At 36.6% G+C, this 14,048-nt stretch overlaps 3 protein-coding genes across 4 annotated transcripts; 2 read left to right on the top strand and 1 right to left on the bottom strand.

The window, feature by feature from the left end:
• Positions 1 to 2,548: 2,548 nt before the first annotated feature.
• LOC111403041 (zinc finger CCCH domain-containing protein 29-like) lies at positions 2,549 to 5,209 on the top strand. Its single transcript, XM_023031389.1, has 2 exons — positions 2,549 to 2,749; positions 2,975 to 5,209. The coding sequence occupies exon 2, from the start codon at positions 2,981 to 2,983 to the stop codon at positions 4,943 to 4,945; it is 1,965 nt and encodes a 654-aa protein (XP_022887157.1). The 5' UTR covers positions 2,549 to 2,749; positions 2,975 to 2,980; the 3' UTR covers positions 4,946 to 5,209.
• Positions 5,210 to 6,639: 1,430 nt separating this feature from the next.
• Positions 6,640 to 9,507, top strand: LOC111403040 (N-(5'-phosphoribosyl)anthranilate isomerase 1, chloroplastic-like). Of its 2 annotated transcripts, XM_023031387.1 has the most exons (5): positions 6,640 to 6,746; positions 7,035 to 7,112; positions 7,611 to 7,975; positions 8,053 to 8,216; positions 9,098 to 9,507. In XM_023031387.1, the coding sequence occupies exons 1-5, from the start codon at positions 6,686 to 6,688 to the stop codon at positions 9,321 to 9,323; spliced, it is 894 nt and encodes a 297-aa protein (XP_022887155.1). In that variant the 5' UTR covers positions 6,640 to 6,685; the 3' UTR covers positions 9,324 to 9,507. The 2 variants fall into 2 exon arrangements, with proteins under 2 accessions (XP_022887155.1, XP_022887156.1); XM_023031388.1 differs by lacking the exon at positions 7,035 to 7,112 and having other exon boundaries at positions 6,670 to 6,746.
• Positions 9,508 to 10,615: 1,108 nt separating this feature from the next.
• LOC111403039 (omega-3 fatty acid desaturase, chloroplastic) lies at positions 10,616 to 13,260 on the bottom strand. Its single transcript, XM_023031386.1, has 8 exons — positions 12,441 to 13,260; positions 12,249 to 12,338; positions 12,090 to 12,156; positions 11,902 to 11,994; positions 11,628 to 11,813; positions 11,400 to 11,480; positions 11,151 to 11,288; positions 10,616 to 11,051 (listed from the first exon to the last, which is right to left on the bottom strand). Exons 1-8 carry the CDS (start codon positions 12,929 to 12,931, stop codon positions 10,887 to 10,889), a joined length of 1,311 nt encoding a protein of 436 aa, XP_022887154.1. The 5' UTR covers positions 12,932 to 13,260; the 3' UTR covers positions 10,616 to 10,886.
• Between the last annotated feature and the right edge of the window lie 788 nt (positions 13,261 to 14,048).

The following is a 14,048-nucleotide window of genomic DNA, read 5'->3' as shown; positions in this document are numbered from 1 at the left end:
CATACAAAAATGTTCTCACAATCTAATTGTTAAAAACAATTTGCCATCTTAAGTAAGAATCGTTCAAAATAGGAAATTAGTATGAACAAAACTTAATTGCTTATTCTTTTAGTAAACGTATTTTTTGTTTTATCATTGTGATTAAAGCAGTGAAAGCGCCACCAATAATAGTAGGGATGGAAGCGGTCCGATTTTACCGATTTTTGATATATTTTTAAACCAAACCGTTTAAACGGGTTTGAGAAAAATCTAAACCTAGACCAAACAATTTTAAACAGTTTGAAAAAAACTCAAAACCTTAACCTAACGGTTTGGTTCGATTTTAAACCGCTGATTTTGTCATATATTTTTTTGCTTGTCTACTTTTACGCTAATTGAATTCAATATATATTTATATCTTACTAGCAATAAATCAAAAATAAACTAAATATATCTTCTATAAATTTAAATACCAACTAAATAAAAGTGAAATCACAATAAACTAAAACATAATTTTTTTTGTTCGCCATTTTTAGGCTAATGACGTTACGATAACATTATGATAAAAGTCTACTAAACTAAATATAAGGCCAAAAATATTAATGATGTCCAATAAGTCTTGATCATCATATTTGAAAAAAAAAATGTTACTGATCAGACAGAGAGAATAACCAATCACAATAATCAAGCAGTTGTTTACAATATCTAAACATAACAATTACACAAACTTACGGTTGTATGTTGTTAAGAACCCAATTTCTTGCATATACTCAAATATCAATTGTTATCACACATGATATGTCGTCTACATAGTCAAACAAATGCATTATTACATCATCATAATACTAGATACTAGATAAATAATAGAATTTTCATAAATATGATAATAGAAAATATAAATCACCTACCACAACTTTCATTAAATCATCCAATGCATTCACTTCATCTAAATATTGGCGCAACACTATAGGTTCCTTCTTAACGAATTCTTTCCGCATATACAAGCCTCAACCATCTGTGCACCTAATGATAGGGATGACAATCGGGCTCGCCAGCTCGGGCCGCCCGTAGCTCGGCTCGGGGCTCGGTAGACCTGAGCCTAAGCTCGGGCCAAACCCCATTTTGGGGACACGGGCTTTGCCCGAGCCGGCTCGTGAGCTCGCAAGCTTTAAAAAAAAAAAAAATTAAGGCAGAACTGCTGCCTTAAAAGGCAGCAGAAGAAGAAAAGAAAAAAAATAGGGGAGAAAATGAGCCTGCCCGGCTCGGCCCGTAAAAAGCTCGGGCCGAGCCTTTTTTTTTTGGCCGAGCTTTTGCTCGGTCTGGCTCAAGCCCACAAAAAAGCTCGGTCATTTTAACTGGGCCGAGCCCGAGCCGAAACTTTAGGCTCGCGAGCCGGCTCGACTCGACTCGTTTACATCCCTATCTAATGAACTCCTAAGTAATATAGTCGAAGCCCAAATACTTCCTCTTTTCTATTTTGGAGCTCATATGGCTTTACAGGCTCTAGGCCCAAAACAAGAATTAAAACTTGACAAAAATAATAATAACTAATTAGGATTATTAGGTAATAATAATATATATGTAATAGAAAAATAAAAATTGACAAAAATATTCACAAATGACAAAAGTCACGAAACTATTAAATTTTACATATTTGGATGAATTTTCAAAAAAAAAATTATTTTTATTTTTTATTTTTATATATTTTTTCACCAATCCGATTTTGTGTTAAATCGCAATTAAAACTCTTAAACTTAAACCAAAATGTTTTTGACTGGTTTGGTTTGGTTCAAAACCATTTCGTTGAAGGGTCCACGTGGCACCAAATCAATGGTTTCTGAAATGCGATTTCGATTCGATTTTCGATTTGGCGATCTTTACTTACAACAATAATCCCTTATTTGATTCTTATTCTTCTAAAAATTTATTTTGTCAAAATTCATTTTTAACCACACACTTTTCAATAAAATATTTTAACCACACATTTTTCATTAATTTACTATTCAAAATGCATTATTTTTCTCAAAATGGGATCAAACAAGGACTAAATAATAGATGTTCGCTCAATACTATAGTATTTTAAGTTGGAGTTATAAATTTTCATTTTTTTTTCAATAATGGGACAAGATTGTTGACGTCAAAATTATAAAATGATGTCTGTAGTTTTCACCTAAAAATACAATTATCGTCAAAAGACAATCTTCAAATTCAAAATCAAAAGATGAAAAAGAATCAAAAAAGGCGAGTCAGGCGCGGCCGGCAGGATTTTCCAAGATTCCACCATATGAACCCCACACGTGACACCAGCACACCCGTTATGCCAATCAGATAACTTAATATTTTGTGGGACCCTTCATTTCCATTTCCATTTCCATTTCCATTTCCATTTCCATTTCATTTGATTTTAGATTTAGATTTAATTTGCATTTGCATTTGCATTTGCATTTGCATTTGCATTTTAGGTGGGATGAAAATTGAAATAGAGCCAGTAAGACACATCAGGGGTGTGAGGATGGCCCCTCTTTGAAGATTTGACTCTGACCAAAATGAGTCTATGGGTAAAAAGTGAAAACAAAACCCAAAAAGAAAGAAAGAAGCAAGAAGAAAAGTCACACTTTCCTCCTCCCTTCCTCTCAATTTTTGAACTATATATATACACACCTCAAAGACTCCGCCTTCCACAACAACATATAATTATTATCTCATCCAACTTGAATTGAAACTATCTCTGAATTCGATATTTTTCAGGAAATTCTACAAACCGTAGAAGGTGTGTTTTCTTATTTTGAAGACTTCAGCTTGATTAACTTTCCTTTTTGTTGATTCCTTGATGTTTATCTGTGTCAAAGATTGATTTTATGATGTGGGTTGTGTTTAATTTTCTTGAATTTTATGACTTTGTTCAAAGGATACCGAGTTATGGATTTGTTCGATCTTGAAGTTTGGGATTCACGCGAAAGTACTAAATTTATTCATTCTTTGGTTATTTTTTCAGCGGTTGATGTGCAGCGGTTCAAAGAGCAAAAATTGCCCTTTTGATTTGGAGATGGAGGCTGAATTTCAAGAGAATAAGGGAAGAGCTGCCTTCAGAAATTGCTCAAAGTTGCTTGAGTTGGCAGCCACAGACGATCTCGATGGTTTTATATGTGAAGTAGAGGAGAGGGGTTGTGATATTGACGAGGTGAGCTTTTGGTATGGCAGAAGCTTTTGCTCAAAGGAGATGGGGCTTGAAAAGAGGACCCCTGTTATGATTGCTTCGTTGTACGGTAACACTGAGGTTTTGAAGTATATTCTTGGAACTGGAAAGGTTGATATCAATAGATCATGTGGCTCAGACGGGGCTACTGCTCTCCACTGTGCTGCAGCGGGTGGATCGTGGTCGTCAGTCGAGGTTGTCAAACTCTTGATTGATGCCTCTGCCAATTTCTGTGCTGTTGATGCCAATGGGAAGAAACCTGGTGATCTGATTGCTCCTTGTATAAAGTCCTCCAGCAATTCGAAGAGGAAAACGTTGGAGATGCTGTTGAATGGCTTAAACGTCGAGGCTGGTGATGAGGAGGACGAGCAAGGAAACAGAACCACCACGGCCGAGAAAAAGGAATATCCCATTGATGTATCTTTGCCGGATATAAACAATGGTATATATGGAACTGATGAGTTCAGGATGTATAGCTTTAAGGTGAAGCCTTGTTCAAGGGCTTATTCTCATGACTGGACAGAGTGCCCTTTCGTCCATCCTGGTGAGAACGCGAGAAGGCGTGATCCAAGGAAGTATCACTACACTTGTGTGCCTTGCCCTGAATTCAAGAAGGGAACTTGTGCTAAGGCCGATGCTTGTGAATATGCTCATGGTGTTTTTGAGTCCTGGCTTCATCCCGCACAGTATAGAACCCGGCTTTGCAAGGATGAGACTGGATGCTCGAGGAAAGTATGTTTTTTTGCGCACAAGCCTGAGGAGTTGCGTCCGTTGTATGCTTCTACGGGTTCAGCTATGCCTTCCCCAAAGTCTGTTTCGGCCAATTCAATTGACTTCGCAACATTAAGCCCGTTATCTCTTGGTTTGTCTTCAATGATGATGCCGCCTAATACTTCAACACCACCAATATCCCCTTCGGTTACCTGTTCATCTCCCATGGGTGGTAGCCTGTGGCAGAACAAGGCGAACCTTTCACTGCCTACGTTGCAACTCCCAGGTAGCCGGCTGAAAACAGCCTTGAGTGCAAGAGATATGGAATTGGATATGGCCCAACACCAACAGAGGCAGCTGGTGGATGAGATGGCCAGTCTCTCTTCCCCATACAGCAGAATTGGGGATTTGAAGCCTACTAATCTTGATGATATTTTTGGATCTCTCGATCCTTCATTAGTATCTCAATTGCAATGCCTCTCGCCTAATGTTAACAATTCTACCACCTCGCAGTTGCAATCTCCAACTGGCCTTCAGATTCGCCAAAACATGAACCAACTCCGAGCAAGCTACCCTTCCAACCTCGCATCCTCTCCAGCTAGGAAGCCCTCCTCGTATGGGTTTGACTCCTCAGCAGCTGTTGCAGCAGCAGTCATGAACTCTAGGTCGTCTGCTTTTGCAAAGCGCAGCCAGAGCTTTATCGACCGTGGTGGGGTTAGCCGGGCTAGCCTTTCTGGTGCAGCCAATTCCCCAACCGCCATGTCATCTAAACTCTCGGATTGGGGCTCTCCAGATGGAAAATTAGATTGGGGCTTCAATGGTGATGATGCAAATAAGCTTCGAAAATCAGCATCTTTCGGTTTTCGCAGTAGCAATGCTTCTGCTACAACAACAATGACTCCATCAAATGTGAATGAACCAGATGTCTCTTGGGTGAATTCACTGGTAAAGGATGTGCCCTCTGCTACTGGTCCTGACCAGAATCATGGAGGGGTTCATGATATGGTGCCGCATTGGGTTGATCAATTTTATTTAGAGCAGGAACAGATTGTGGCTTAAACCGGCATCACATCCATTTGAAGATTACCGTTAATTAGATTGATATTCTTTCAGATTCTTATTTATATCTTATATTATTAGATGGTTCAAGTTAAACACACAACTGTTGCTTGGATGAATGACTGATCATGTATTGTTTCAAGAGCTAGAACGAAATTTTTTTAATTTTTTCAATGTATTTCTCTCCCCGTGGGGTATAGTTTATGTATTCCTTAACGTTCAAGAGATAATGAAAGAATGCCAAGATAATTTTTGCTTTGCCAACTTTTTCGTGTATACTGTCATTGGTATTATATTCGTGAAAAGTGGTTTCGCAATCTTTTTGTACCTCATCTTGATAGCAAGCTCATCTTTTGGTATCTACCACGTTGGTGTGGGTCGGAAAACTTTAATTTACAAGTTTCATTTTTCTCCTGGTTAAATATTTGTCGAATTTTCTTTTAGATGACAAAAATTTAGTGCTGTTAATATGCAAGGATCGGATTTGATATTCTTTGGCAATCGCCTCTTGCGGGATCTTCTATGACTGTTGTCGAGTTTCCTGACTCGGTAACTTGCTTTCTTGGCCGACTAACAAAGTCTGAATTTTAGCTAAGTTGATAAAAAGCTAAAGAATCCATGGTGTTTAAAAATGTGGTTTGCCGAAAGTATGCTAGATGTTGCACGCTCTGTGCCAGTGGCAGTCACCATCCGATACAGAAAGAGTCCATTGATCATCCACTGAGGATTTCTTTATGGGTGATTGACACTTATGATTTTTAATTAGAGAAAGCTAATTAATCCAATGCATCAAACAAAAGCCCACTCCTCTATGTATACTTTTCAGCACTGCCTTTTATATTTATCTTTTGTATTGAATTAATAATGCAAATATAACATAAACTCAAGAACTAAGCCATAGCCTAGCGATGTGGAAGAACTATCTTTTCAAAATTGACATCCAAGAAAATCTATATTCTTAGCTAAGTGATATCAAGAAATCAGTAGTCCTCTATTCATCGGCCAGACTGTTACTCCTTCAACAACCAGCAGATAGACTTGAAATTGTTTTTGGTCGAGACGTCTAATATGGATAGTGTTTTCTTCGCACTGCAGACGCAGCCGTGTTTCTGATTACGCGTTGAGATGTGGGAGATGAGGGCACAAATGTCCCCATCAGCTAATAGGTTTTTCAATGTCCGGGCCCAGTTCTAGAATATGTACTAAATTATTTGTGAAAATGAAGGCAATGTTTTTTGGGTAGCCGCCCTAAGACCAATGTTCACAATTTTCCATCTTGAGTATTTAATTGAAGGATGCTTTCGTTTCTTCTTTTATTTATTTGATTAAAATATGTTGATTATATTATTCATTTTGAAATGAACACGTAGAGGTTTATAAAGAGGCCTTATCGTATTGGAATCTGGCATTGAAACTTACTTCCTTAAAGAGAGAAAATTTCATAATTATAAATTTATAATAATTTAAGAATACAATTTCGAAATAAACAAACTTTAAAAATGAATAAATAAATAAAAATCTTAAAAATCTTGTGACTTGTTCTGATAAATGATTGTGATCTATGAATTATGTGATTGTGACTTAGTATAATGTATTATTGTGAATTTTTTTTTTTTTTGGGGGTCCGAGCCCTCTTCTGAGAACAGTGTCCGACCCAGGCCCAAAAGAACTACTCTTCGGGCCCATTTTACATGTCCACTAATTTGAAGAATTTATAGATGCACCCTGTGCAATTTTCGTATGTTCTTCCCGCTCTTCGGTCCAAATTTCAGGCTACAATTTACTGGAAATATGCTCTCAGGTCTCTTTCTTTCTGTCTATGCATATATAACACACACACACACACACACGCTTGAATTTGTAGATCGCTCCTTGCATTAATGAAATATATACATTTATGATTGGCTGCACCATACATGCTTGTTGGAATGCCTCAAAGAAGAGGAACTAATCTTGATTTCATTTTCTTTTGGCAAAATTACGCGTCTGGAACGTTTCTCGCAAAATAAGATTCTATGAGCGCTATGTTGTGGTGGACTGGTTAATACGCACACATGTTAAAAATCCAATCTTTCATGTATGAATACAGGTGCTCAACTTCAAACTGAAGTCTGTAGGATGCCCGTATATCTTGGCATACCGCAAACTTCAACTGTAAAAAGTTGGGGTAAGTTTCATTGAATCAAGTATATGTGGAATTTGTATATCGATACCATGTTGCCTTTTGAGTTTTAATGTGCTGTATTATACCTAATTAATTGTGCTCTAAAAGACCAAAAGGAATAATAAACGAGGAAACCTACAAGCACTTGAATGAGCCTATCATTGGAAAAATATTATATTGAGTTACTGAATAGACACAGGTGCACATGTTGGATCATCTTCAGTCTCTCATCTATTATGCATAAAATAGAGTTCCTCAGCTACATACACTTGGAGAGGCCTATCCATTACTTTTGATGATAAAAATGGTATAGATGCCAATAGCTATTCTTCTTCCCTCAATAGTGAACCTAGGTTGTTTCACAGGTTAGATTCTGCTGGTCAGAGATATAAAGGAAATAAAAGATCTAGATCTTTATATGCATGCAAGATAATTCTGAATGATTTTGTTTTTAACATCAGAAATTTGAACTTATTTGTCAGCCTTGCCATCAATCTGCAGGTCTACAGCATAGAGAGATGCATCCATCGATCACCAAAACCTTTCGGAAAATGAAAATAACATGCATCCTAAACCACTCAGTAGAAGTTTCTCACCGTCATAAGGAACATGAAGTCAATAGACCTTTAGTTAAAATCTGTGGAGTCACATCAACTAGAGATGCTGCCCTGGCAGCAGAAGCTGGTGCAAATTTTATAGGGATGATTGTTTGGCCCAACTCAGAGCGTTCTATTTCACTTCCTGTTGCAAAAGAAATTTCAACAGTGGCAAGATCATATGGAGCAGAGCCTGTTGGGGTATTTGTAGATGATGATGCAGAAACAATACTAGAAGCTTCTGATAAAGCAGACCTTGAATATGTGCAGGCAAGTTGGACAAGCATTGATTTTATTCTGAATCTACTAAATTTTTATTTAGCCAGTAATATGTTGGACCCATGCAGCTTCACGGAAGTGCTTCTCGTGCTGCTTTTCCAATCTTGGTGAGAGAAAACCGAGTAATATATGTTCTTCATGCGAACCAAGATGGAGATCTTTTGAACTCTATTTCTGATGAAGAAAGTTCTCTAGTTGATTGGGTTCTTGTGGATAGTGCTAAAGGCGGCAGGTAAAAAACATCACACAATAATTTGTATTAATTGCACAGCATCATCATCAAGTTTTCTTCTTATTGATTGATCTTGATCAGGCTATAAATTTGCGATCATCAAAAAACATTTGTCAGATTAAATTGCTTAATTGAACTGTGTGTGAGTTGCACATTTTACTGAACCTATTTGCCAAAATTTCTGGCCAAAACTAGGACCCTTTGCTGAAATAAGAGCCCAATTTTCGTATGATAGATCGAAGTAGACATATTAGGAATCCCGAATGTTACAGGATTGACTTGATACTAACAATTGCAGTTTAAACTTTTAAGTTCTCGCTCATCCTCTTTCTATATGAAACAAATTTGTATTAGATTCTATAACTACAACTTTAATTCCTAGCATCAGATAATTCCTTCCTATTTTCCGGTCAGTGATAAAATGTATCGTTGCTGAGAAATGAGAATCAGTTGAACATATCGATAATCTGAACTCAAAAAAGAAAATGTTACTCTATTTTTCAAATACTTGAAGGATGAGTATTTTGTATGTATGTGTGTGATTTTGCAAGTCTATGAATGATGATGCATCGTTAGTTTCAATTTCAAATAAAATCTTCCGTTGTGGACTTGCACATTTAAATGTTTGGAGCGGCCTTGATGTTGATATATCGTGACATCACCTTTTGTCTTTAGGACACAAATATGGAAGGGTACATATTAAGTTTTACTTTGTAAGTTCAGTTTGGAATTATGGAAATGACCCAAGATACCTTGCTTTAGTTGATCATTTCTGTGACTTTCTTGTTTTCAATAGTTGCGCAATTTATTAATCAATTCAAAACTTCCTCATTGGGTTTATTCAATCATGACAATACTTTTTTCCTGTTGCATGCTTCCAGTGGTAAAGGGTTTAATTGGTCCCGGTTTACGATGCCACCAGTTAAAAGCAAACAAGGATGGTTGCTGGCCGGAGGGATTAAGCCTGAGAATGTGTACGAGGCCCTTTCAGTACTTAAACCTCATGGAGTTGATGTTAGTAGTGGCGTTTGTGCTCCAGATGGCATTCAGAAGGATAAATCTCGGATAATGTCCTTCATGAGCGCTGTGAATTCTGTACATTATTGACTGATATGCCATGTCATACGTCTAAACTAAGAAGGTGGAAAACAACCAATATGTAGCTATTGTGTTTGTTCTGAATTCTGGTTGATCATTATCATGTGTTTTTCTTTTCCATTTACTCTTCAAGAGCATAAAGATTTGTGAGTCGAATATATTATTTTTATTTTCTAATATATTAAGTTTTTTTCATCGTTCTTCTGTTAATAAAGGAAGAAACAAAGTTCTTACTTCGTGAATTATATCAGGCATTTTTTATGCTTTCTTATTTTCATCAATATCCATGTAATTAAGGAAAGCCGATATCGTGACAGGGCGCCAATTTGCCCTAGGGGGCACCAATTCACATGGGCTGTCATGGCCCCTGTTTGAGTATAATTATTTGGGACGGTGCTACCTGCACAGAGCCTTTACAGGTGCGCACACATGGGATTCACATGTGTGGGTGCCCCATGTGAGAGTCCCTGTACAGCCCTGTGCAGGGCCCTTTTCCAATTATTTGTAGTTGATAGTTTTTTAGCATATCTACCTGTCAGAAACAACATAATATTTTGAATCTCTATGAAAAGATGACTCTTTTGGCTTAAAAGTATTGAAATCATCAACTTTGATTAAGGATTCGTTTGACATGATTTTTAAAAATCAAAAATTATTTTTGAGATTCAAAAGTTGTTTTTGAACCCATTTGGCAAATTTTATAAAATAGTTCGAAAAGTTTTTAAAGAAAATTGTTCAATGTAGCTTTTTCCTAAAAACACTTCAAATATAGAAAGTGATTTTAAAAATTAATTTTCAAACAAAAATTAAGATAATCATGCCAACTTGAAGCATGTAATACACATGTATATGTACCTAATTTTGTTCATATACGAACGTCACGTCTCAAAATTATAGATTTCGCAGGACAATAATTGATGGTCCCTCTTGATTTTCATGTCGTGTAAGTTATCATCATGGGTCCATTGACAGCAGCCAGCCATCATATTTGCGCCTTTTCATTTCATTGACTTGAAATTAATTATCTTAACGGATCTTCAAACTCCTCTTCAATTCCACCACAAACATGTGGACTCGTACCAACACAGAATCACGAGTCATTCCAGATTTCTTGTCCCTAACTTGTTATCCTCTCAATTATTCTTCCAATACATTTATGATGTCATGATTCCAATTTATAAGAAGTTACGAATGACACATCTCAACTCTAAAATCATAGAACATGAATTTGAAACCCTCTAAGATCTTTACTAGTTACTCTAGGACTGGCGCACTTAAGTATACACATGCACATATGGAGAGATTATTGAAAACAATATTTCTACCTTCGGTAAAGTGCTAGTTTACATCGAGTACAAATAGGCATGTGAACTGTATATTAGTAATATCTATATATGTAACTCCATCAATGGAGGAAAAATCATTCTTCTTAGCAGAAAACTAGGATCCTGGCATCAATTTTTGGCTAAGAGAGTTAAGAGTCACATATGCATCAATTATTTAGCCATCATTTGGCTAATTCACAAATCACATATAAATAGTCAAACTTAAAGTGACTAGTTTCCGAGATCTCTATAGCTGAGAATCAGTTTGATAATAAACAATATCTCCAGAGTCACTCACATAGTGATCCTTTCTCATGCTTCTTATAAGAACTCCCAGCAAATACAATGGAAGAGGCCCTGATTTCTTTGGCTCCCTATAGTACTTTCCTAGCACCGGCTTAGCTGCTTCGGTCTGTTTCGAGAAAATTAGCAACCATCACGACTCGAATCACAATTAAATTTAGTAACAAGTGTGAAATAGATTATGGGTTTCAGCAAAATTGAAACTTACTGCTTCTACTAAATGATAGTGTGGGATTTGAGGGTAGAGGTGATGTATGACATGGGTTCCTATGTCATGATGGATGTTATTGACCCATCCATAGTCACGATCAAGTGTCGTAAGCCCCCCTCGAAGATAACTCCATTCCTGTTTCAATAAGTTTAAGAGATAATTAAGCAACCTTATTATGAAATATATAAAGATAAGATTAGTTAATCATGGAAAAGTAGGATTCAAAGATATATGCCAAATTCATACCTTTCCCCTGTACCAAGGAAGTTTCGCATCATGGCCATGGTGATGTAAGTAGGTAACTAAGTCCAGCCACATCACGAAAATCTGCAGTCAATTCAAATTCCAAGTTTTATCGAAAAAATTGAAAGTCGAATTCCAAGTTCAACACAAAGACTGCAAGTCGGAATTTCAAACAATAGAAACATGTTCGGTGAGTTGAACTAGACAAATCGAGATGTAAAAACAACTAACCGCGTAAGGAATGCCATAGAGTTTAAGCAATTGAACAGGACCCATAATGAAAGATAACCCTGCAAGAATTGCAACCATTGCTGTCCAACAAACTGTTGAGGTAATCACATCTTTTCTCTCATTTGGAACAAACAAATCACTGTCTGGGTGGTAATGAGAGCCTGTTTTCCCAGGGCTTCGACTCCACTGTCATAAAATATGCGAATATGATGAATAATTAGGGAATTAATTGATAAAAGTTTTATTAAATTGAAGGACTTAATTAACAGCTTACCAGATAGATAGGGTATGCTAGCAAGGGGAAAGGCAATGTGAACCTCAATTTCTTGGTGACATTATCCAAATTCTTGTAAATCTTCTCAGATAACTGGAAATTTCATTGGAGAAGACGGATTAATCTTGCATCTTCTAGCTTTACAACATGATAAAATCAAGAAGAAAGGCATTTAACAAATGACTTACTGGATGCCACGATTCGTCGTTCTCGACATGGCCATGGTTCTGATGATGAGTCCTGTGGCTAATTCTCCTACAACATTCACCACAACAAAATTTATCAGGTTCATGCGGCTCTATTCATATTCGAGATTTCTCATAATTAGAAGAAAATATTTCTCATACCATCCATGGTAAGGGACAAGAATTGAAGAATGAAGAAGATGTCCTGCTACACTATTCAGCTTTGGATTGTTTGAAAAACTTCCATGCCCACTGCACAAGACAAAACCCAGAAAAATTAACTCTCAATACACAATAAATTCATTCATTAGGCACAATATGTGAACTACAACGAAAATTAAAGCAAAAAATTACCAGTCGTGACCAAGAACAAAAAGAGCCCAGAACATAGTCCCCTGAGCAAACCAATACAAAGGCCAAAAAACCCAGTTGTTAAAATAAGCAGCCACAGCTGCTAATCCAAAAACTACCACAACATCCCTAACAACATAGGACATAGACTTCCAAGGATCCTTAACCCAACAATGTTTAGGAATTGCTGCTTTAATATCAGACAATTTAAACGGGGGTGGAGCACCAGGGTCAAAAGATTCATCCCCATTGAGAATTTTTCCCTCTTCTTTATTTTCTTCCACTGGCTGAACCCTCAATGGTGCGCTCACCTTCAAACCCCAATTTCTCTCCCTAAACCCACTTGACAAAGAAAACGAATAACCATTTCCACTTGTTCTTGAAATCCGAACTTTGGAGGGGTTAGAATTCAAGAAAGCTTGGCCAGTTCTTGGCTTTGCGTAGAATCTTGGAAGTGGCTTGAGCCCACATTCTGAGAGCACCCAACTGGCCATTGGATCCGCAACCTACCCAAGATTTCAGCTTTTAAAGGCTCTCACAGCAGTGAGAGAAGAAATTTGTGGACGTAAAACTATCCAACAAAAATAAGTAGATATATCTGTATGTATCGGCAAGAATGTATGTATATTAGCTGGAATATGGATTGGGCAAGTTGATAACGCAATGGATTGTCTCCTCAAGTTTTAGTTTCAAGAACCCCAACTTGTGTTTCTCGTTGATTGTCAAGATCTTCAGGCTTCAGTTCTTTATAGCATATGGTTTCGAGTACAAATTTTGATTTGTTGGTTTATGTGGCCTCTCTTTCTTCCCACTTTCATATTCCAATAACTAGTGTCTCCACTACAAGAAAGGGTAGAACGTGATATTTATGCCATAATATGGTACCTTTTTCCTATTATTATTCATTAGCTCTAATTATTATTTGTTTATTAAATTCTATTTTCTGTTTCCATATATTGGTCGGTTTGAAAATTCTAAGTTTTATTTTGTTTCAAATAAGTCATTGATATTTCTTTACAATTTCAATTTGGTTTATTTGTTAGTTAAATTAACATAAAATCATATTATTTGAATTACATTGCCATGAAAACCTCGACGATATTAATAATAGAATGACACAAAACCCTAAATTTCGTTTTTCTCCCGTTGAAGAAAAATAGGTTTCAAGCTTCCGTCATTAACATGATTATCACTTGTATATGCGATCAACCTCATTGGTATAAAAAGGCTTTTATAGTATACACACAGGATTTCATGTTAATCTTACTATCAAAGTCAGTAGCCGTTGTAAAAATTTAGCTACTGATTTGGAACAAAATAAGCATTAAAAGGACCAAGTGTGTAATTAACTTAATATCTCTCACTTTGAATATTCTATGATTCTACTTTTGGTTAGCTGTTCATGGGACCTTTTAATTGGATTTGAGAAATGCACAAGTAAAATGACTTTTATGTTTTTACTTATTTTCAATGAGTAATTATTATTTTTTGGTCCATTTCCAAACGTGTCAACTGGTTAGTGGAAGACAGAAGCGTGTGTGTACATATTTTAGGTCTCAAATCTGTAGTCAGCTCAATTTTCCTCTTCAGACTTTGGACTCAAAAAAATCA

This window comes from Olea europaea, chromosome 11 (assembly GCF_002742605.1).
Source record: "Olea europaea var. sylvestris chromosome 11, O_europaea_v1, whole genome shotgun sequence".
Classification (NCBI taxonomy): Eukaryota; Viridiplantae; Streptophyta; class Magnoliopsida; order Lamiales; family Oleaceae; genus Olea; species Olea europaea.
Note: the sequence above shows the minus strand (reverse complement) of the source record. Positions and strands in the feature narration are given on the sequence as shown.